The 25,821-nt window shown below is 34.3% G+C and overlaps 2 protein-coding genes across 6 annotated transcripts in view; one reads left to right on the top strand and one right to left on the bottom strand.

Moving 5' to 3' along the window:
* Positions 1-68: 68 nt before the first annotated feature.
* Positions 69-22,460, top strand: LOC123688863 (nose resistant to fluoxetine protein 6-like). The gene is made up of 10 exons (XM_045627589.1): positions 69-389; positions 13,278-13,492; positions 14,486-14,712; positions 14,764-14,855; positions 15,155-15,351; positions 16,941-17,098; positions 17,440-17,608; positions 18,102-18,437; positions 20,470-20,802; positions 21,928-22,460. Exons 1-10 carry the CDS (start codon positions 206-208, stop codon positions 22,153-22,155), a joined length of 2,139 nt encoding a protein of 712 aa, XP_045483545.1. The 5' UTR covers positions 69-205; the 3' UTR covers positions 22,156-22,460.
* Positions 22,461-24,350: 1,890 nt separating this feature from the next.
* The window catches only part of LOC123670985 (AMP deaminase 2), a 40,581-nt gene continuing 39,110 nt past the window's right edge, over positions 24,351-25,821 (bottom strand). For all 5 annotated transcript variants that reach the window (XM_045604604.1, XM_045604606.1, XM_045604605.1 and 2 more), the window contains exon 8: positions 24,351-25,694. In XM_045604604.1, the coding sequence (XP_045460560.1) occupies positions 24,824-25,694 (871 nt within the window). In that variant the 3' untranslated portion in view covers positions 24,351-24,823. The remainder of the gene's footprint in view (positions 25,695-25,821) is intronic.

Below are 25,821 nucleotides of genomic sequence, written 5' to 3'. Positions count from 1 at the left end.
TTGTCGTAATCAATAAATAGACAGGCAATCTACTGAGAAAAACCGTTCCTGATGAAGGACAAGGTTGCAAGGTTCTTCTAGTGAAACTATAAAGCTTTTCCCGACTGAAAACATTCACCGATCTGTCAGATGAGTCGAGCTCTTTGAGAGGCTGCAGAAGCGGTAGAAGCGTGTGCATATTTCGTGATTTTCTTGACTGAGCGAGATGGCTTTTGGGGGTGTTGTTCTGTTTTTGACTTTTTGTGCGTTTTGCGCGGCCCAAAAAGTGGGCTATGAGTTTATGCCGACCCTGCCTATAGGGGTGCCGTACAGTGAAAATCCCACTTGTAGATTTCACAGTGAGTTGTACAGGGAGAACTTGAGGAATTTGTCTTTGTGGGCTTATGAAAGTGAGTAGATTTTGTGATTTTTGTTTTATATTTTTTGTTATCTTTAGGAGAAAATTTAAATTTTATGACTTACGTTTCTAAATTTTAGTGAAGAATTTCACAACCCCTTTTATGTTTCTCAAATATTAGGAAAACAATTATAACAATATCATTCTGTGGTTAAATTTTTTTTTCTACATTTTATATCTCATAATTACTGAGAAAATTTAATTAAAAAAAATTATGATGCTGGGTTTGCTGCCGGGTTTCTATTGTTTAAATTCAAAAATTCTGAGCTTGGACTTTGTGGTTGAAATATTGAATTTATCGATACATGTTTTCAATTTCACAATGTTGGCAATTTTTCGAGAAAATGATTTCAAATTTTATTCGATGATATTTATCCTTTTGAATTCGTAGATTGGGAATAGTTAACCAAAAGTTAGCAAATTCCACTTATTTTTTTACCCATTGAAAAAATCCTAAAATCAATTATAAAATATAAAATACATTTTTTTTCAATAATTTTTGTCTTAAATAAAAAAAGAAATAAAATCAAAATCACTGCAAATTTCACACAAAATTTAACATTGTCTCAAATAATGAAACATAGCTACTCTTCCAAGAGTCAAATGTTCAAGTTCAACTGCATATAATTGTTATGTTATTAATTGTTTAGTTTGATCTTAGATCCATTTATCAATATTCATTTCAAAGTTCTGAAATTGAAAAAAATATTATTTCATTCAGTATACCTACATATTTGAACCTCTTTATTCTTTCTGAATTTAATTATATCAAATAGGCCAATAGGGTAATTTCTCCGTAATATATTTGTTTCATTGTTCAATTGATTTTATGTCTTGAATATTTATTAATTGTATTATTATTTATCTAGTAGGGGAAGGTAGGATAATTTTTATGAAAAGATTGATAACGTTTACTGTTGAAGATTAATTCTGAACGTATATAATACAAATATAAATAGAAATTGTAAATACACATTTTGAAATGAACTTTTTTAATTTTTGAGTTGGTGTGTAAATTTTCCTGTTGATGTGCGTAATTTTGAGCAAATTTAAAAATTTTCACAGCTTGATATTTTTAGTGAGAATAAACAAATTTATAATTCAAATTCTGTTCAAATTTATCATTATCATTATTAAGTATTCAACATTTAGTGCGCAGTATAAACTCATACGATTGTAAATAGAGAAATGTCATAATTATATTAGGAAAACTACTACTAAATTACCATTAGGAATCTAGTTTTAATTTGATGAAATAAAAAAGTCGTATATAAAAGATTGACACTTCATTTGTTAAACTTTGCCGGACTTTTTTGTGCGCTCGTTAATCGAACCAATCGCAATCATTTTGTCATAATGCCCGTAATTTTCAAATTTCTAAAATTGATGATTTTCAATTATAAGGAGACGTAAGTACATTCTTCAATTTATAGTAGTGACTACAGTAATTGAAGTAAACGATGGTAATTGAACATTCCAAATTTAATTTCTGTAATCAATTTATCAGTCGGATTTGCAAAACGTATATAGCTACCTGCGAAGCAAAAAAAAAATCCATGAAAAATAAAATATAGGTGGGGCATATTAACGAATTGATAATTTTGAGATGAAAATGTGTGCAAAATTCAGTGTTTTCTCCAGGTTGAACTTCAAAAAGACCTTATTCAGTCCGGACCAGATATTTGCCAATTTTTTTCGAGGCAATAGATGTTAGTCAAAAAAAAATTTTCATTCAAATCAATCTGTAATTAAAAAAATTATGTAGAAAGGAAAAATGTTACAAATTTCAGAAAACAACCTGTACCTATATAGGAAACTAGGTCACCCATTATTGGGGTGAGCTCCATGTTCTTTACTCACAGTTCTCATTTGTCTGTTTTCTCGTATATCTCCCTGTATAACAGTCCGATATTAAAAAAAATATTAATTAATTTTTCAGTTAACTGTGTCTAAGTTGCCATACGATAAAAAAAATTAAAAAAAAAGTAAATAAATGTCGAACACTTCTTGGATGCATTGGAATTAAAACTAGCTAATCTTATGGAGGAAGTAAACTACCATTTGTGAATTTCACTCAAACATACCATACATTTATACCATTCACAATATTCGCTTATATAAATGTGAGGTTGGTATAATAATTACCCAAATGATAGAGAGATTTGTTGTTTATGGCTTTATTTTGGCGGATATAGGAAATGTGATCAATTTTCACACGCATAAGTTACATCAAGAGGTACAGGTGCGCAGAGTAGGATATTGTTCATGCAAGTACTGTTAACAATCATAAATGATGGCAGTGTTAACATTCTAACAATATCCGACTGTTTTTTTGACGATTATGCAAGAGTAACACCTTTTTCTTCAGATGTTTTGATTGTAACTATTTTGTAACACGTCACTCAATAAGTTCCGGGCCCCGGCACACAGATGGCATCGCCAGTGCCATACCACTTTTTCTAGTTGGGTTAGGTTAGGTTAGATTATTGCCATACCACTTTTTTCTGGTTAGGTTAAGTTAGGTTAGATTAGTGACATACTACTTTTTTTCTGGTAAGTACCAAGCACAAAATACGCGTGTCAAAATTTCGAAACTTAGAGTCAAGTCTGGATCGAGGTATTGCTGGTCTTGCTACATTTAATGTTGTTTGAAAAATGGATAGAAACGATGGATATAAAGTCGATTTTGTCAAGGAAAAATGTATTTTTACTGGACTAATTCACTAAAGTCTTATTCTTGTTGTTAATAAGCAATCTATCCTTCTTGTTTTAATTTTGAGATTCCCTGAACAACTTCCTGTATTATTTTGTCGCAATGTCTGCAACTTTTGAATTTTGAGCCGGCTAGGTCTCGAATGATAAGGTCCCACTCACGTATCACAAATACATTTTTAAATTCAAGTATTAATGACCGACCGGCCGTAAAGACGATAACTCTCGAATGTAAACAGCCAGATACTTAAAATTATCGAGATAGATCCGGATCTCAAATGGTAAGTTCCGTAGATATTGACGTTCAAATTTTTTTCAACCTGGTAATTTCAAAATTGCAGACTGGATTCGAGATGAAAATTTGAATTAAGACGCATTTTCCTTGTGGTAAACAAGAAAATGAACGATAGACTATCGGGTGATTTTATGCACCGAAAATTGTCGTACGCAGTATTACCTCATACGGAAGTAATTATTGAAATATCATAATTATACATATAAGAAAAATTATTTCAATCAGCTTCAAATTGGCAGGCACATTGCCAGCGAGAATGATGAATTTGATAATATAAAAAAAGTCGTATATGAACGATTGACAGTTAATTTGTTAAACTTTGCACACCTATTTTTGAGTGATAATTCTTCGAAATGATCGCTGTCAGGGCCGGCGTTAGTAATTTTTTTGGCACAGGTAAAGAATTTTTCTGAACCCCTGCTGAAAAAAACTCAATAACCACATGATCTGCCTCATAGAGTTGTTTTTCGTCTTTGTGAAATAAATAATGATTTTATCCCTCTTTCATTGAGGGTAATATGGAATTTTGTTTATATTGGTTGGGCTGCCATGTTTTATTTTTTGTATAGGCGGCTTAGTAAAGACAGTTTGGAAATTTTTATTGCAGGAAATGTTGACAAACGCAGCAGAGTGGTACAACCATATGTTGTTTTTAAGAATCAAGGATGAAATATGGAAAGGCGGCCAGCAAACTGTGCCGAATTGTCACCCTTAAAATTGAGGCGCCTGCAAACGGTATCTTCACTGTTTCAAACCTAACGCCGGCCCTGATCGCTGTGTCATTTCCCCATAATGTTTGTATTCTCCGAATTTTGAACTGAGAGTGGTGTCAATCGATTAAGTTCGACTCAAAGATGATGACTGCGTCCTCAAAATTTGGTTCGAAATTTAGTGTTCCTGTTAATTTTGAAATTGCAGATCTGATCGAGTGAAAAATTGAATATAGAATGTCAATTTCAAGTTTCGTGCCCATGTTCGTGTTGATCGCTCAACCAGAACCGTCGGAAATCATCTAATTTTTCCAGTTTTTGGGATTTATTGTGTTGACATTATAACAAGTCATGTCACTAAAAGATTGAAAAAGATTCGGCTTTGATGCTGAGTTTTACCGACAAATTCTAGTACTTGGAGTCTTGCAGAACTTGTGAGAAAAAGTAAATAATAAAATAGTACGGAATTATTGTGTTTTCAGTACAACAACATTATTCTGTATATTGATTTGAGTGATTGAAAGCAATACTCTATTCAGTAACTAATTAAATATACTTATCGAGTATAATTAATAGAATAATTGTTTGAATGTTTAGATGGCCATCAATTAAAATCGTCAGAAGATTTCGAAGAGTTATCCCTGGCACTATTTTGAGAAAAATTTTTCCATGTATGTATGTTTCCTTGCCAGAAATGACCTTTGAAGCATCGTTATAAATACTGAAACTCTATAAACTAGTGTTGAAATTATGGCAAAAGCACTGCGGACATCCAGTTGCAATGGCAATGGCAATTCATCATGACTACGCCTGAACAACGCTTGCAAATAGTGCAATTTTATTTCGAACATAATGGTTCTGTGCGGAATATATATAGCGCACTACGTCCATTTTATTTTGTTTAGCGATGAAGCGTACTTCTGGTTAAATGGCTATGTCCACAAACAAAACTGCCGCATTTGGAGTGAAGCGAAACACCGTTACATCCAGAAAAACTGACTGTTTGGTGCGCTTCATGGGCTGGTGGAATCATTGGTCCGTACTTCTTCAAAAACGATGATGGCCAGAACGTTACAGTCAATGGTGATTGGTATAGAGCCTTGGTTACTAACTTTTTTATTCCTGAATTGAACAACCATGATGTCCAGGAGCTGTGGTTCCAACAAGACGGCGCAACATGTCACACAGCTCTTGCCACAATCGATTTATTGAAAGACACGTTTGGTGACCGCCTAATTTCACGTTTTGGACCTGTGAATTGGCCTCCAAGATCTTGTGATTTAACACCGCTAGACTACTTTCTGTGGGGCTATGTGAAGTCATTGGTCTATGCGGATAATCCACAAACCCTTGACCATTTGGAAGACAACATTCGCCGTGTTATTGTCGATATACGGCCACAAATGTTGGAAAAAGTCATCGAAAATTGGACGTCCAGATTGGACTACATCTAAGCCAGCCGTGGTGGTCATATGCCAGAAACCATATTCAAAATGAAATGCCACAAGATTATCTTGCGGATAAATAAAATTCATATCAATCGAATAATCCATGGTTGTTTTATTGCGATTTAAAGTTCTATAGCTCTAAAAAAAACACCCTTTAATTTAAAATCTCAAAATTGATTCGTATTTTTCAAAAAAAATGTCATATTTAGACTACAGTTGATTTTGATCGTTTTCTGTTCGTAGTAGGTTAATAGTTGCTCAAATTGCGTTAACAAATTAGGGAACGGAATACTCTCGCGAGCATCCATTTCGCGCTAATGCATAAGCTCACCTGATGGTTGCGCTAGCCCTATAGGAAACGAAAAAATACGCCCTGTACTTATTAGTCGAACTCATGTAGGTACTTTATTGAAACAACGTACATATTTCAAAACCTTCAAATCAAGCATTCAATTTTGTAAAATATAATTCTCCAAAAATTGAATACCTAAATAATATTGATAGGATGATATTGAATACATTTTTTGTTATTTATTCAGTTATGAATAATGGAAAATAACATCCTATTCTCGGTTGGAACCACGCTATATTTTATGACGTAGGTACGTACCTTTACTCTTGGATATGATTTGAGGTGTACCATAACACAAGACTAAATAACAAATTATTGGATGGAATTTGATGTCTCTTCTTTTTTTTAAAAGTTGCTCGATGACCTTGGCATTTCCAAGCCTTGAAACTGGAATTTGCTGAAGTTGCGATTTTCAGCTATTCAGCCATTTGAATTGGTTTGCAAATTGGGAATATAATCATAAAAACACAAGTTTTACAAGTGTTTATTGCTCAATTCGTCGGTTAGAATATATCATCTAAGCTCATTACAATAAAAAAATCTGAAAACAAATTTTGATCCCCAGTGTTGGCACTACTACGAATTGCACATTTTATAATAGGACTGGGACTCCAAAGGAAAATAATTCTTTTCGGTATATATAATGATGAAAAATCCAAAGATAGAATGAGGTGGGTATTTTCGGCATTGATGTATATATTATCATTGTATGTATAAGTTATTATCTCTCAAAAATATTAATTTTACGCATGCACAACGTAGACTGGATGAAAGCATCATTCCCAACCCGAATACCCACAAAAAATTGTATAATGTTAAGGTCCCGGGAATTTGGTGAAAGTCCAATGTAGAAAAGCAGACATTTCTAATAAACCATTCACGACCCAAACCGAATAATCATACCAATTTTCATCCAAAACGGAAAAGTAGAATCCAAGGTATTGTTTTACGGGTCCAATCAGAATACAGAACCAAATTTCATAAAAATCAGACCAGTAGAACGCGAAATAAGGAAATATCTAACCCACCCATATCAAACACAAATTGGATACAAAGACTAAATATCAAAATCGAGATATATGGTATTCCGTTCCCAAGAATTCGCAAACACACAGATCGACAGACTACGTCAAAGTTGTTCAGAATGATCTAAAACATTTTGAAATTTGGTAAAAAAAATTTTTTATCGAAAAGTTTTATTTACCTTCGATAGACTCGGAAGCAGTAAATATAGGTACATTAAATTCTATGAATTTTTAAAATAAGTACTCTCAAGGTTTGCAATAGCAAACCAAAATCGAAAGTGAATGATTCCAATTCATTTAATGGGTCAATCTAAGGTTGTTGAACTATCCCAGTTTATGATTTGTTTTATTTATTCAATATATTACGATTTGGCAGTGTTGGTTCATTAGGTGTAGGTATAATTAATTGAGCAGATAATTATTAATTATTGGTTTATTAGTTTGAGATGATGGACCTCTGTTTATCTTCATTGATGGTATTATAGAGTCAAGTGAACCGTAAATTTTTTAAAATATTGTCTGCCAATAGTTGTGGTACAGTTTCCGCTACTAAAAAGTCAGCACACAGTTATTCTAAGTCTTGTGACCCTATTATCTCCTGAACATATTTTTAAGCAAGCGTAACAAGAAATATGTAATCCAAAAAACTGAAGATTCTATGATGCGCCAACCTGAATAGTCATATTTTATTAACCCAAATTTCTCAGAAAAGGATGATTAGAGCCTGGAAAATAAATTATTATTATTATTATTGGATATGATCAACATGTTTCGAACATCCAAAAGAAATGCAATTGTTTCTACTACTACTCGATTTGAACATCCATACCAATTTTCATTCGGAATTCGGAACTAAGAGAACGTGAGATGGGAATTTCGGAAATTTCACTATTGCGCATGCTCCACGCTCACTCTTCATTTGAAAAAACTGATTTGTGTAGGGTACCATCTATGGCCTAAACTGAATGCCCATACCAAATTTCATAAAAATTGGATGAGAATTGAGGTTAAAAGGATGTGCGGACACGGAGACCGACAGACATACATACACGAATCCAAAGTTCCATCCAGAAATCCTCAGGAAAATCCAAATTATTATAAAGATTCAGTTAGTAATATGCGATTAATAAATTTATTATAGGTTTTGGTACTCATTTACCCAATTCTTATCGAATATTAATAAAGATTCGATACACGAGTATAATCATCACAAAAAAGTAGGACAACAAGAAGCACCCTGTACCTCTTAAACAAAGAGTTTGCGAGTCCATGTTTATAGGACTTTTTTTTCTTAAAATTCTCTCATTTTTCTTTGTACCAGTCATCTGCAAGATTTAGTGTTACCAATAGCGTCACCAGAATCATAAAAAAATTCAAGAAGATTATCGAAAAAATGGGGAAAGAAATGATGTGAAGTCAGAAATTCTTGAGCATTTTGCTGCAACAAAAGATTCGATAAGATTAGAATTTAGATAGTCCTATAAGCAAAATGATCACACGAATTTTCATGCCGAATTTTATCATCAGAACCCCTAATCTAGAAAAATTAACCGACAACAAGGATACAGTGTGTGGTCTTCATGAGGGCATGAATAAACAAGGGTTCAAGAGTTTTTCTCGATTTTTTTCAATTCGATTCGTGAATATTTTTTTCAATCTTGAGAAAATAATGAAACAGTGATCAATTTCTAAAATTACTACTATTTTTCTATTCCTATTGACAAAACTCCTTTAAGGCTGCCACTGGAAATAAAAATCGTTCGAGTTGTTGTTTCTAGTAATAATATAATTAAATAATTGATTGCAAGTTGATTGTGTGTTAACGAAATCGAAAGTGTAAAAACGTGTTACTTGGGATAACACGATTCAAGGTCAAGTTCAGGTTGAAAATCCTCTAAAAATGTCGTCCCCTAAAATATTCAAGTATATAACCAGCGTTCATCAAACTTTGTATGGCCTTTGAGGAGCCTGTACCACTGGATTCGTCAGATATTTTTTCTTTGAAATTGCATTTCACGGTCGGGTTTACCAACTTTTCTTCATGTTGCGGCCAAAAATTTTACTGTCACAATCTCCTTGCGGTCTTGGAACTTTCAAATTGATTCCCATAATTTTTAGATAGGTAACAATGACCTAACTAAAAATGAGGACAGAACTAAATCAGGAGTTTTTGCGCTCTTGTACTAATTCGTATTCAGGTAAATTTTTCCGAAATTTGTTATAAGGGAAGAATTATCGGCTTTATAACTGAACAAAAGGAATAATAGAACGGACAGAAAGTCACTTGAGGATATTAGTTAAGTTCTAATTAAATTTAGCCAAGTTTTCAGCCATTTTTCAGGGCACTAGAAACAACTTCACAAACTACTATAAAAACTCTTATTTTGGAGAAATTTTTTTTCACATTTGAAGAGTTTAATTTTTGTAGGTTGATACTCAATATATTCAACGTTATATAATATTGCCTAATTCGTCTGTAGCTGCAACTCATCAGTAGTTCTTGAGCGATCATTCATTCATTCGTCAATTCCGCCCTTAGAGACCAAGTCTCCAAGTAATATAAGAACGAGCACTCAAAAGCTCCCGACTTGATGTCAGTGATTTCCTTATTTCTTCTCAAACTGTGTTTATTCGTTTAAATTATGAACATAGACTATACATTCGAATGATGTTGATATATTTTTTGTTTAAATTTTAGATTAAACTGATAATCATTCAAAGATCAGAACAAGTTTCAATAGCCTTTTCCATCAATATATTTAATTACCTAGTATATATATCTTTGTGTAGGATTTTCTGATTCCAATAATCATTCTTGCTTGTGGATATTTATGTATAACAGAAATTGGTCTTTAATTATGCTATGATATCACCAACAATGATTATATAAATTAAAACAACTACAATGTAGTTATTTACAATTCACATTCTATGTCATGATTACTGCATGTTACTCATTTATATATAGGTATTTATCCCTTTAATCAATTTGAACGAGCATGCTCCCTCTTTGATATTTGAGCTCATTATATTAAAAATTGAAAACTGTCTCCCAATGACAGTGTCACTACGCTTCCTGGTCATCCGCCCATAAAAAATCAGCACTCCACACAAAGTAATTTTGGATCTTTTATCTCCCAAAATGATTTTTACACATGTGCAATTCCACCCTCTATTTAGAAAAGCTAATTTTTTTTATGGGATTACCTATGGCTCGAATTGATTGATCATACCAAAATTCATTGAACTCAGTATTGTAGAAGTTGATGCTATTTCAAGGAAGTGCAGGCACACAGATCGACAGACACGAAACCAGAGTTGTTTTGAAATAGAAGACCAAATATTTTCGAAAAACAAATTTTAGAACGAATTAAAGATCCATTGATTTATCTTGAAATTAACTGTTTTTTTTTTAATTTCGTTTAGATCTGAACATACCCATTAAATTTTTAGGTTGTTTTGCTTGAGATACATCGTGTTTTTCGTAGGTTGGTAAGACATAATCAAATTGGTGAACGGATTCATCACCAGGGACAAGAAGTGCTCAAAAAGTAGCTATGTAAGTGTCAAATATACTCAATGATTTTCGGTCGATCGGAGGAAAAGGGAAAGCGATTTTTTCGAAAAAATGTTGTTTTATGTACCTTCTCATGACAGTAATCAACAGATCAAAAAAAAAAGGTTATCCAATTTGGTGCAGTGGTTTGAACGTGATGTTCCTACAAAATATCCATAGATCCTCTTCCATACACACATCCTTAAAAGTCTTCACCCCTAGATTTCTCAAGAAATAAACAATCTAAGTTCTGGAAATGAGATGAATAGTTTCCTCTATTATTGGTGATGCTAAAAAAAATAAATATATATATTTAAATGATAAGATAGTGAAGATTACACACAATAAAAATTGTCATGCTACATTCAACAAGTTGAGAGTTGATAGGGGGGGCCAAGATTTTTGACGATGTGTGCATATGTATAAAGATGATTTAAGTATGAACAATTTGAATCATTGTGTAATAATATGCATAATAAAACTCCAATCGAAAACACAGAAAATAACAAACAAAAATTTATTATTCACACTTTTTTTCATAAATTCTCTTGTCCATTCGAATTAATCTTTCTGAGAAGAGTAAATTAAGTTTATTGCAATCAATTAAGTTTCAAAGTTCAGCTACTTAATTGAATTATCTCGTCAACATATTGATATCTCATAAAAGCTCCTGCATTCCGTTTTTAGCACATTAAATTTTTTATTGCGTTGCATATCGATGCGGCATTTATTTTGAAGATCTTGTCTTGTTCTCGTGGGAAAGAATTTTCATCTTGGAATTATCTTATTTGTGTATGTACTTATATACAATACAAATTTTACATGCACTTTTTGAATGACCTCCGTGAATTTCAGAGAGAATGGAGAGAATCGAGCAAACTTTCAGCCAATTTTTACATGATTGTTTATTCAATAAAGTAAGAAACGGCAATGTTTATATTTGGATGAAAATATTATTTATTTTTCATGTAGATATAAATTTACATAACATCATTTTGTATTTCCTGAATCTGTTGTAACTTATGAGCTCGAGTCAATACAGGATAAAGAGAAACATTGCTGAAGAAGAAAAAATTATGGATTATGAAACTTGAAACTAGAATATTATATTTCTTTATTTATGTTTTCATTGACTCATTATTATAAGGTAGATTATCGAAATCGAATTAGTTTAGTGTTATCAATAAAAACACACATTTAATTATGGAAATTAGAAGGAATATAATGAGGTAATTTATTGTATTTAAAAAAATGCACATTGCTTGAATAAATTTGGTAATTTATTCTAATTCTCATTCTCATTCCAGATGATCAACTGGTTTATGAGGTCTAGAAGAAAATCGAGTTATTTTTTTCTGAATATATCTAATTTTGGAGTTTTGAGATAAGCCTGGCCGAATAGGCTTGACTTAGTGATGAAAATTCGAGGTCAAAATGAATTATGTCCATCTGATGATGGTTGTTCGACCACGTTTGAAGTCAGCATACCACCTATCAAGCCATTGCTCTGCCTTAACAGTATTTTTCCCATAAAAAAAACGTATTTTATCAATACACGAAACTCGTTTTAATCCATTGTGCAGACATCAATAAATATGTCAATTAATTTCAATATCCTGATCTACACTTGACACTCATCTTTTAAAGCTTGGTACGAACGAAACAGTAACTGACTACGCATATTTCCAATTTTCTTTTAGTTTTTTATTAATATTTTTGAAAGTTTTTGAAATAATAGTTACAATAGTTAAAAAAAAGGCAAATGGAATTGAATACTTAATCATATCATAGAGAGAAAAATACCCTGTATAACCCAAATAAGTATCTACTTATGCCGCAAAAATATTTAAGCTTTTTGAGAAAATATCAAATAATATCATAATCCTAATTTTCAGTTTCAGGCTAATTCAGAATTAGCTAGAAACGGCTAATAGTCACTTGAACTTAGGACACCATATAAGATGTGATTTATTAACCACGACTCATATACAAGGTGGTCCAACGAAAAATTAACACCTCAATTTTCAGACTTTAAAACGTGGAAAATCGCTCGGTCCCGTCCATTACTGAGGGGGTAAAACTTTTCCGCTTTTTTCATCCCCGTAAGTTCAACCCCCTAACGGGGGTAAACACCACCCCTTGATTTTGAAAAGGGGTGAGGGGTGTTGCGATAACTAATTTTGAAGAACGTATGGAGTATTATCTGACCCTAAAATTTCGCTTCAAAATTTCCATCGATAATTAAATGACAGGTAAAATAGAGGAACAGGCAATGTGGAATTTATCTCGAAAATATTATTCGTATTCGGCTCATTTCAAAGATATTCAGTAGTCGAACTCTTCCATTATTTTTACCTGAAATTTCGTTATCGATGGAAATTTTGAAGTTTTCACGGCTTGGCTTGATATTCAAGCTACTTGGCTTGAGCTTGACTTGAAATCAACTCAAGTTCAAGTCAACTAGTAGTTTTTCAATGTCAATTCAATTATTTATTCATTAAGTGCTTGACTTAACATTGAAAAATAGCTGCTGGACTTGAACTTGAGTTGAGTTTGAGTCAAGCTCAAGCTTCTTGGCTTGAACTTGAGCCCAGTAGCTTGAACATCATTTAAAGTCGAAAAATTGAGGTGTTAAGTTTTCGTTGGACCACCTTGTATACCTATATACATATACTGTTTTGTGGGGTTTCTAAGGGTGCAAGTGACGCATGAAAAGCTCCTGACTTCAAGTCAGTACTTTCCTCTCAATTCATTAATGTAATTCTCATGAATTAAATTACAGTGCTTGACGCCACTGCAAGATCTTCTGTCGGCGTTCTCAGAGGCAGTGTTTTCAACATGGGAAACTTTGATCAGTGTCTCTCCTCAAGGGCTCCTTTCGAGACCAAATACTGTTTAGTTACAGTCATTGCCGATATACCATCACCACAGAGGCTCAGAGAAGACCCAATCTCTCTTCATTTCAAACCAGACGCCAATGTCCTCCAAAGGTTGTATGTAAGTTATAACGGGTGTTCTTTTTCGAGGTATATAACTTTAAGTCGCCATTACTGTTCAAGATGGCGACCGATTTAACAGCTGTCAAGTGATTTATTCTCAGTTTGGTTTGGCAATTCATCATGAATAGACTCACGCCTGAACAACGCTTGCAAATAGTGCAATTTTATTTCGAAAATAATGGTTCTGTGCCGAATACGTATCGCGCACTACGTCCATTTTATTTTTTTTAGCGATGAAGCGCACTTCTGGTTGAATGGCTACGTCAACAAACAAAACTGCCGCATTTGGAGTGAAGCTTATTCTCAAGTGTATGTCGAAACACCGTTACATCCAGAAAAACTGACTGTTTGGTGCGCTTTATGGGCTGGTAGAATCATTGGTCCGTATCATTGAAAAACGATGATGGCCAGAACGTTACAGTCAATGGTGATTGCTAAAGAGCCATGATTACTAACTTTTTCATTCCTGAATTGAACAACCATGATGTCCAGGAGCTGTGGTTCCAACAAGACGGCGCAACATGTCACACAGCTCGTGCCACAATCGATTTACTGAAAGACACGTTTGGTGACCGCCTAATTTCACGTTTTGGACCTGTGAATTGGCCTCCAAGATCTTGTGATTTAACACCGCTAGACTACTTTCTGTGGGGCTATGTAAAGTCATTGGTCTATGCGGATAAGCCACAAACCCTTGACCATTTGGAAGACAACATTCGCCGTTTTATTGCCGATATACGGCCACAAATGTTGGGAAAAGTCATCGAAAATTGGACGTCCAGATTGGACTACATCCGAGCCAGCCGTGGCGGTCATATGCCAGAAATCATATCCAAAATGTAATGCCACAAGATTATCTTGCGGATAAATAAAATTCATGTCAATCGAATAATCCATCGTTGTTTTATTGCAATTTAAAGTTCTATAGCTCTAAAAAAACACCCTTTAGTTGCCATTTTAAAAGATACGAAATCACTCGAATATTTTTCAGAAATACAAAGACAAAACCCAACAATCTAGAAACGTGATAAATATGGGTTGGTGTGTACCTGCATCTTGTTCACCTGACGATCTTGAGGGTTCTCTCAACATGTACCTCGAAAATGAAACCACTCTTCTAACTGATTACAACGTAACGTATCTTGCAAAAATTAATAATCTGTTTTGTCAATCTGAATCCGACTTGACATACTTTGATGGGCTAGATATCTCTTTCTGGTGAGTATAAAAAATTGAGGATCAATTATCTTTAATTGTATTCCCTTCTAGCGTACTATGTCTGGTCATAATTCTATTGGTTGTTGGGGGGAGTTCATACGATTTTAGCAAGGTTAAGACAGTTCAATCAAAATTTAAGAAAAGTAAGTGGGTAGTTACGTATTTATGAATAGTTGCGAAATACAAAGATCAGCTGTTGATTAGATATTATCATTTAGAAAGTTCATAAGTCTGGTTTGAAAGTAGTTTCCAAAACACTCCTCGACTTAGGTATTTAGTTTTGGCACAAATTTCAACTTGGGAAAATTTTTAAATGTCGAGCTCGGCATCATCTATAAAGATTTTTCGCAAATATTCACAAACACCTTGTGTTCATCTAGACACAAAAATTTGTTCGATTGAATTCATGATATCTTTTTATCAAAAATATTGTCGTTCACAGAAACATTCACCCAGAAAATGATACTGGCTTTTTCTGTGAAGAAGAACTTCCTTGATCTAACGAAAGTGGACGAAAGAAATAATGCCTTGAGAATACTATATGGAATTAAGACGTTTTCCATATTATTGATTATAATGGATCATAGATTTGGTACATTCGTATCTTCGGCCATCTTCAATTTTGATTACGTGGAAAGGGTAGGTAGAATTGACGAGACGAAATCTTTCTATTAGATCATTTTAGTTCTTACTAATTATAAGGATTGAATTTTTTTTATAATTTTTTATTGAAGTTTTTCATTCATGTTCGATAGTTTTCATCATCGTAATCTTCAGTTGTCTCTAGGTTCTCATAAATTGGAATGAACTTGGAAATAATTAGGCAACTTTCCAGTTCACTCTGTGTTCAATATCTGAATCAGATTATTGAAAAAGAAAAACTAATTTCAGATAACATCTGATATTTCTATATCATGCAATAAGCTTCAATAGTTACGAAGAAAAGCTTGGAAATAAGATAGAAAAGTGTTTCTCAGAAGGTTCTGCAGTTTTATTATTTATTTAAAATACAGAAACGGAACGAATGTCTCTGATTTTATGCAAAACAAACCAATTAAACCACTAACAATGCTTTCACTTCATCAAGCTTACGTCGTATTATTCTGAATTAATTGGAAATATATTTCTAATAAATTGTCATGATGAGGTGAATAACGAATAAATAAAGTTGGATTCCAATCAAATTAAAAAGAGTCAAGTTGATTATTTATAGATTGGTTACGACAACCATAATAATTGATGACTGTCCATATCATTTGTATTGGTTCCAAACTAAATTTCGTTTGTGTCGGATTATTATTAGCAATAATATCATTGAGTGTTCTTAGTCTTTATTCCTTTAGAGCCAAATTTCTTGATTCTTTTTTTTTTTTGAAGTCTGCAAAAATCCAGTAATCACTAGAAGCTGGGTGCTCAAGCAGTTGGAAGCGTATTTTTCTCAATTTCACCATGGTTTTAACCGATTTTGTACGAAGACCATTGTTTGGTGAAATATAATATTTTTGAATTCGACGTCATTTTTTCTTAATTTCTGCATAACGTTGTGTGAAATCCACCTTGATGATCGAGATTTTGATCGCTTTGGACTGCTTTCAAGGACAGTTTTTCACTTAGCTGCCCAAACAGCATTCAGAATCGACGTTGCATTTGATCAGTTTTGAGCAAAGCAGATGAATATTTAGATGTTCACGCAAAATAGTGCTTCTGATATCTTCAACTCCACCGCTATCTCATGCAACTTTAATTTACGATCGTTCAAAACCATTTTGTGGACTTTTTTTGATGTTTTCTGGAACAACTACCAAATTCGGGCGATCAGAGCACTCAGAATCTTTGCTGGTTCTTCAACCACGTTTAAAGTCAGCAAACAACTTTTTAACCATTGTTGTCGATGAAAAAATATACAAAATTCGTTTGTAGTAATTTTTCAAACAACAACATAAGCAGAGTCTCTCAACCTTCAATATATCGATCCCACACTTAACTCTATAAACCGGAATTTGGACACTTATCTTCAGAAGCTTGGTACTAACGACAAAAAAAGTGGTATGGTAGATACTGGTGGTGCTATTTCTGCACTGTAAAAAGTCTAATGAAAATACTAACTACGCATATTTTTTTGTTTCTCTTGATTGAGTCGTTTTTTTCGAAAATAAGAGATAAAAATAATTAACCATAGCGTAATGAAATTTTGTTTTTATAAATCATCATTATTGATTTTTTCACAGCAATACAGATCTTCAATAGCTTGCTTTATTTTCCATGGAGATCTTTTCGTTGACACTTTCTTCATGTTCAGTGGATTATTGGTCGCCTATGGTTTACTTGGACAATTTGAGAAAAGGAAGATCAATCCTGGATTCCTAATCATCCTCAGATATATCAGGTATCTAATCAGAATTCAACTATACCTAAAGGGTTTTTCAAATACAGAAACTGCCACATGCAACTTTTGAGCTCCTAGAAACTCATCTCAAAAATAAGATTCACATTATTTTGAATGCAGAACCTTTTGGTGTCTTGGAAATATGCTTTTAGGACTCTCTTTCCTTGAAATTATTCAAGGAATCTCTCATTTTCCTTTGTACCTCCAATCTAGGATCACCATGTACAAATATCTAAAGCAGAAGTTACTCCTCACATTATTTTATTAGAAAAAGGCAATCCATTTGAAAGACCCTCAATTTGAAATGAACCATTTTCGAATGAAATATTATACCTTTACAGACTTACTCCAGTATATGCTTTCGTGGTTTTCTATTACGCAACTCTCTTTAATCACACTGGAAGTGGTCCCCTATGGAAACTGATCGCTGGTGGTGATTCTCAGGATTGCAGAGCGAATTGGTGGACTAATTTATTGTATATCAGCAATTACGTTAATGCAGATCATATGGTACGTATGTCCTTCAGAACCAATCTTGATATCATAGATTTCCATCTTGACATTCAAAAAGTTGTTTTGGAACTAAGTTTTTTAACGCAGCTTGCGGTTTGCGAAAACTGACATAAATCGTCACGTAAGAAAAAGTAGTTATCTCCCTTCCACGCAAACTTCAGTCTGTTTCTCTTTCATTCTGTATTTTAAGGTTAATATGCGGTTACTCCTGGTACACAGCCTATCGTTTCAACATGGCAGACTAGATTGGCTCAAACCGCTCTGCTAAATTGCGTGATTGTAGTGTCTCGCAATGCTTCTCTTATCACTCATTTGGCATCATGGAGCTAACCCGTGAGGATTTAATGTGTTTATTTACTAGTGAAAATGTTTAATCGTCAAAGAAAACAAAAATACAGCGATCACTCAACTCAAGAACACTTCTTGCTCTTCCATATGGAGTTTTTCATTAAAAATGTAATTCCATGATGTTTTGAATTTTTTTTTACAGTGTATGACGCACAGTTGGTACCTTCCATGCGACTTTCATTTCTTCATCATAGCTATTGTGATCTGCATGCTCATTCAACATAAGAATAAACTGGGACTGTATACTCTGCTGGCGGTTGTGATAGCCTCTGTGATCATTCCATTCTTGATAACTCTGTTGTACCAGAGGCCTTCCATGCTGTTTTTCTATCCAGATTTCTTAACCAGTCCAAAGACGCATCCTGATTTTCTTATGACGTATAGCAAGTCCCACACAAGAGCCACACCGTATTTCGTTGGGATGTTTGCTGGTTATGTGTATAATAAGCTGAAAGGAACAGACTACCATATTCCAATGGTAAGTTGTTATCATTATTTTCATTTTGAAATAGGGTCGTTGTGACTTGATCAGCCTTCCGGGAACTGCGACCACATGGATTTTTTGTTCTTATCCCTACCTATTCATATAAACCCAGGCCGTCGATAGAGCTAAAGAAACTGACAACCTCCTTAGGAGCCTTGGCAGTTATATATATATATATATATATATATATATATATATATATATATATATATATATATATATATATATATATATATATCCAAAGCCACTTAAACTAGTCCATAATAACGCTTGGCCAGATGTATCTTTGAAGTGGATACTGCGATCCGCTAAATACTGTGGTTTATTTGAAAGTATTGTGAGGCAATAAATTCACTGCCCCAAAGAAATTTCTGGAAACTTGGACCACTCTTGTATAAAGGAAATATTCTGGCTTCCTCCAAGTGACTTTGGATATACGTACAGGCTCACGCCTCTGTGACTATATGTTTATACCCTGTAGCTTACAGAATAAACCATATTATTATTATTATTATTATTATTATTATACTATACCTTGCAAGTATCCAAGACTGACATTTCCATATGAGTGGTTCTCAAGCCAGCTCTTCTTCCGTTCTACAGAATCTGCAAATCCCATCTGCTGGCTTTCCCGTTGCCCATGCGGTACAAAAGATATTTGCACCACCAGTGGCCTATCAGCAGTCCTACCATAACCACTAGTTCAGCTCGTGGCAGCTTCAAGTATAGGTCGGTAAAAGCACCATACATTTCTTTGCCTGAGCAAGATCGGGAGTGTTCCTCTAGAGGGTTATACTGTTGGACTACTGCCTTATATGGGTCTTTTCCAAGTCGACAAGAAGGCTCAGGGCCAACAGGTGTTTACCTCGATATTACTTCCGCAAGTTCATTGGCTCTTTCATTTTCTTTAATACCACAATGCCCTGGTAGCCATAGAAGTGTTCCTTTATTGCCTTTGGTCAGTTGCTTTATGGTATAACAACACTCCCATGTCAGCAGAGACCCCTGGCTGTGTTAGCTAGGGAAATCAGCGTGGCCTGGCTGTTCGTAGTGATACAAAAATGTGCCCCTTTGAGGTTCTTTTTGAGATAACCTTAAGCACACGTACATAGACAGGTAGTTTCTCGGTTTTTGTAAAGTAGAAGGCTCCCTTCCCGGGCTTTAGAGACCTCAGTTTATGTCAGTATACCCTAACGCCTGTGCCTCTCTCTGATTTTGATTCATTGGTTCACTATATGGATGAATTCTATAACGAAGGTGTCATGGAAAGAGATTCGAATGGAAGACAATTAATAATATACACATAAAGTGTTTAATCTTCATTCAATGTATTCAAACTATAGTCATTCAAAAATTGAAATGAAAGATCTGGCCTCGGATCTGGCTATTCCTAAATCTTTTGCACTTCAGGAGGAAGCTGAGGATTTGCGTTTAAATAACCTAAGACATTCAAAATTATCTTTTCTTCAAGTCTTTAGTATTTGGTAATGCTCGTTCCGCTTTGAGTTTTGATCCATAAATGAAGAAATTATTCTCCAACCGTTCAAATTTTCTTTTGTTCATTGGTTTTAAGTCACGTTACATCTCAATAAACATCCTGCATATTCTTTGCTGAAATGTGATGGCATTGACCATGGAGAATGACAAATTTCATAAAAACTTCATTTTTATATTTATTACCTTCCATTTGAATCTTCTTATAATCGAATCTCTGTAATAAATTCGATTCCGGCAGTCAGATTATCTCAATTTAGGTATCACATTTCATGGATATCGATTACAAATGCATCTTGATCTTACCATTGGCATGAAAACTTGTTTTTAATGCCTCACAATTTAGGTATGATACACGATATGTTATATCGTTTGAAATAAAATTTTTTTCTGTTTCAATATACTTTATGATACATAGGTCGTTTTAGTCTTGGATTTTGAACAACCTTATTAGTAGGTTTTCGTTATACGTAAATGATACACGGGACATCAGCGAACCAATCATGGTAAAACACGTTTTTTCTGTTTGCAGAAAAGATCTCTGATCATAATGACAGTATCTATCATCTTACTCCTTGGAACGATATTGACAGCTGCTGTATTCTACAATCCCTATCATCCGTACAATGCCTTGGAGTCAGGAATTTATTCTGGTTTACACAGGGTAGCCTGGGCTTTAGGATCTGTGGGTCTTTTATACGTTGCCAGCTTTGGACATGCCATACCATTGAATAGAATATTGACTTGGTCACCTTGGATTCCACTCAGCAAATTGATCTACTCAGCATATCTCATACATATGCAGTTTCAGTTGAGGGCAGCTGCTCAAGTGAAGACCCCTCAGAAGATAGCATATTTTGACACGGTAAGTTTGGCTACTTTCGATGCGAATAATATTTTTAAGTTTTATTTCATTATCTTCATGTCCTTCGTTATCTTTTTCCATGAAATGATTTGTTTTATCTACAGGGTCAGTCAATAGTGTACGATCGATAGATAACTCTTTGAAGATCATACCTTGAAAATCGTTCGAGATAATTATAAGATTTTTTAATTGAATTCCTGAAAATGTTTTCAACTTTTCTGCAGATATTCATATTGTGGGTTGTGGTCCTCATATTGTGACTAAAGTAGTTCACGGCCAAGGGAAAATAAGGAAAATAAAAGAACGTGATAAAAACATTTATTCAATTTTTTTCCAACCCACTAAAAATATGTGAAGAAGATGATATTTAGATCTTTTCGATTTTAAGGTCGTTGTAGGTACTTTTTCGTCGGTCTCGGGAACATATGTGAAAATCTTTAATCTTCTCGATGTCAGTGAAAGTGTTGGACATATGTTGTAGTTGTAGACTGGTCTGAGTTCAATTGAATTATTCGCCCTAAAATGCTTATGGACATTCAGGCTGTTTTCCATTTGACAGTTAGCAAAGCCTTTCTACGGATCCCTTAGGGGGGTGGCTTTGATAATCCTAAGTTTGTACACCGAATTCTTCAGTTCTCGGACGGAAGGAATCGATAGATTCCCTACAATATCATTTTACAGGTGCTCCGAAAGACACTGTAACTTTTCTCAACAAAAAATGTATACTACTCGCTAGGGTATTCAACAGGCAAACAAATTCAGGTCAGACCATTTGAAAAAATGGACTAATTGATACATTTAGAGGCCGTTTTGAAAAAATTGCAGTATCTTTCTCACAATCTGTAGAGTGTCGACCCATCGAGCACTATTGACTCACCTGTATACGAGTATTTATATCACTGAATTATACTATGGGTCACTTATTATTATTACTAAAGTTGTAGGAATCACACTCTGAAACACATAATCTTAACAAGCTCTTTTCGAACACGATATTGTCATCTTCAGAATCTGAAAGTGCCTGTACTGCTTTTTAGATTATACATTGTATATTATATATCATGAATACAATAGTGAAATAATTTACCACTTACCTATTTCACACAAAAGTGAATAATTTTTCAGATGAGCCTTGCTCTATCCGATATGGTCCTATCTTTCGTATCTGCATTGATCCTCTATTTATGCATTGAGGCTCCCCTGAGGAACATTTTCAAGGAATTGCTGATGCCTACCAAAACTCCGACAACCCCTAAAACTACGAAAGAAATGGTTGAAGAAGAGCCAGTAATAGAGAATAATATAGTAAGAAACATGGTACATTACGAGAAAGAAACTACTAGCAGACTTTGAAAGTTTTGTAGCACGCAAATGATGAGTGTTGTGAATTGTAAAAAGTACATTTTTAAGTACTAACATTACGTGATAAGCCTTCGTAATCCATATTTTCGAAGATAATATTGTGACAGAAAGTTGCGCAGTCGTTTGAAAATTTTTTTGGTTCACCCATAATTCTTGATAAGTACAAATCATATTCGTTGGATTGGAAATACCAAACAAAATCGAGCAATTGACTTCAGTATTAAAAATATACGTTTTATTTCGGGTACCTAAACAAATGAACCAATGTAGGCAATAAATTATTATAAGATTATGTATGAATTTGTTTTATTTCGGCTACTTCCTCTTTGACACGGATTTTGAATGTTAATATATTCTCCAATGCAGGAAGTAATATGAAGATTAATTCATCAGGGTTCAGTGACTTTGAATTTGTTTTAGGTAATTCGTCCTCCTATTAGTAGCCACTTAAGAAATACAAACATTCATTTAGCCATGGATGGTTTTAGAGGTATCATTCAGGTGTCTTTGTAAATTATTGGGATTTAAAGATATGCAAGGACATTTGTTGACCTTAAAGGGCTTCACAAACAACAAAATTCTTCTAGGCGATTATAACTTTCGTAGGTATAATGTCTTAATATTTAATTTCTTTGGACAATATTATTCAGCCATCAATTAGTGTTTAATTTTCTTTGGAATCGATTTTTCATCGTCTTAATATATTGATGAAATCCACGACCCTGTCCCCTATTACAATCAGTTACCTTTACCTATATTTCATGGAAATCTGAAATATTTTACATGGAGCCGAATTGAGAGAACGCATCCGCAATTCGGCTTCATCACGTATGGTTGTTGCGTATACTTTGTCTTTTAGGCAGCCCCAATATTAAAAGTCCAGAGGATTTAGGTCTTCATGTACCCATCCTTGGTACAGAAAGACTCGTCGCTCCAAATGATCTTATTAAAAAATCTGGATCTGCATGATGTTTTCGCGAAATTGAATTTCGTTGAGGTGAATAATTATGCGAGTAATATTTTTGCACGTTAACAATTGCCATTGTTCACTGAGTAATGCAACATAGAAGATAACTTAACAGAATTGGCAAACTTGATTTTGTCAGAAACGTACCCATTTGGATAAAAACAGCCATATCTTTTTTCTTTGAATACCAAATGACCTTTTTGAAATCACTATAAAATAGTCAATTTATTGGTGTAATGTGCAGCAGTAGCTAGGTACATTTCGGTTCCACTACGATTGGCTAAACTTCATGAACAAAATAATCCACTATCAAAATTTCCAATAAGAATATTTCTGATAGCCCCCCTTTAAAATGTTCGGAGGATGTTTTTAATGTAAACGTTGAAATCATTCTTCAGCAATATTTTACTGAATAAATTAACCAAAAAGGTATAAAATTGTACCAACCGTAAGGAAAAAACTATTGAAAGGGGCAAAAACTCATTGTTTTCCAAAAAAAAAAAAAATATCTCGAAAACGGTAAGGCTTTTATAATGGGAATTTTGTCATAGCAGGTGGGTTATCCTTTGATCTACATTCTCCCTCGGTTTGACGTGGTCTTTACGGGACACCCCGTAAATGTGAGCTACATTATTCGCTTTCGAACTGTGGGTTCTTGAATTTTCTTTGAAGGAGCCTCTGTTATTGCTCTCAGGCATCTTTTCATTTTCATATGAGATCGTATTTTTGACCTTAAAATCACCTTTTCCAATTTATTAAAGGATGTTTTGTCGATTTCATCAAAAATCGTCCTGAATTATTTGGAAGTATCAAGCTCTTTAGTAAAAAGACGACGCAGTTCTTGGGGGCTATAGCTAAAAACTCAAAATTTTGGTTGGGGGCACCTATGCCTGTGCGATTTCAATGAAATTGGCACTTGGCAATTCTCAATTTACAAAAATAGTGGGATTGTCACTAAGAAAATATTTGGTGTCAAAAAAATGTCTTGTTTCAGTAATAACTGACTTTACGCCCCTGCAATTTCAGCAAATGTCCGCTATGCCGGTCCTGGCGGCGGCCCTCTTATGATTTAAAAGTTATAGTGCTAAAACATCGTACATACCCACCTTGTACACGTAAGTAGAGGTTCTTAGTTTGGATTTTTGTAATGATTTCAGTCAGAAGGCTAGAATCGACACATCTTGATATTCTGATATGGATTGGAAGGAATGAACAAGAATTTATAGTTTTAAACCATTTATTGATTATAACAAAATATTAGGCACATTTCAATACGCTAATCAGTTAACTATCACGTCAGTGAACTGAAATAATAACTAATTTCAATCACATGGTAGGGTAAATATACTTCAGTTACTGAATAACGGTTTATATACTTCTATATACGTAATCTAATCTGCTCAGTTTTTGAAAAACTATTAATTTTTACTTAGGTAAATACGAGGTGAAGTGAGCACTTCATTCTTGGATTTTTGGATATAATCATAATCCAACTAAAAATATTTCATAAAAATTATAAAAAAAATCGAACGAATCAGTAAAGAATAACATTCTCGATTAGAGGAAAATTGAATACACTTTATATAACCTCAAAAATTGAGCGGAAAAATGTAAATCCTATATGTATGGTATTAAAATAAATTCGAAAATACAAATATTCCTCCGCGTCCAAGACCCATAGAGGCAAGTCATTCATGCGCTTGCGTTCAAATTCTGTTGCATGACAGATTTGAAGATGGTGGAAAGCTCATCAGTCAGGGTCTCATACCTAAAAGCGACTCTGATGTCTGGTACGTTGGTACGAGAGATGTCGTTGCCAGCTACGCCTTCCCTGGTGTAGTTAGGCCCTAGCCAGAACTTCTTGACTCTATGTGGAAATCCGGACATCAGAACACTGTTCCTCGCCAATTCGCACATATCACAGCTGGAAAGTTTCCACACTTGTGCAGCAATACTATACTCCTCCATCAAGGGTTCTTTGGTGAAGTGGAACTGGAGAGGATCATCAGTTGATAAAGACACCACCAAACCCCTAGCCAGGTATTCAGGAAGGGGGTTCCTGTGGTAGTTCAAGAACAAACTGTTGTTGGATAGAGGACTCATAGCGATACCAATTTGCGCCAAATAATACAGGTATTGCAATACCGGCACCTTCCTTAGCAGCAACCCGTGAGAGATGTTCTCAGAGAGCATGTAACCGCAGATGAGATGCTGGATGGGTCCAGCCTCTCCACAATGAGGTCTTAAATTCAGGGGATGCAGACCTTTCTGCGCCCTGAGGTGATTCAAGGTACATAGGTTGGCGAATAGATAGTAGAGGTAGTAGGCGTAGTTTGGATTCTCGTCTTCATTCCAGTCTGATGGCTGTTGGGCGTTTGAGTCGAAGACTGGATTCTCGGGTTTGCTCTCGTCGTCTACGCAGTCAAAGCCGATGACGTACTGAAGGAAGAGGTGTAGCTCTGGATGAGAGCTAGGTTTGGCTGTTACTTCCAGCAATGGGGTGAAGATGTTGTCCAGAATCTCTTGGAAGTTGTCTAGGATTTTGTTCAGTTTGAAGATATCGCTGTAAAGAAGGATGACTATAGTATATCGATGAGAGACTTAGATAAAAAATATTGAGATAAAACAAAGAACACATGCAACCATCAAAAATTTATGGGAGAATTAAAAGAAAAATATCTCTGCCGTCA

This window comes from Harmonia axyridis, chromosome 1 (assembly GCF_914767665.1).
Source record: "Harmonia axyridis chromosome 1, icHarAxyr1.1, whole genome shotgun sequence".
Taxonomy (NCBI): Eukaryota; Metazoa; Arthropoda; class Insecta; order Coleoptera; family Coccinellidae; genus Harmonia; species Harmonia axyridis.
Note: the sequence above shows the minus strand (reverse complement) of the source record. Positions and strands in the feature narration are given on the sequence as shown.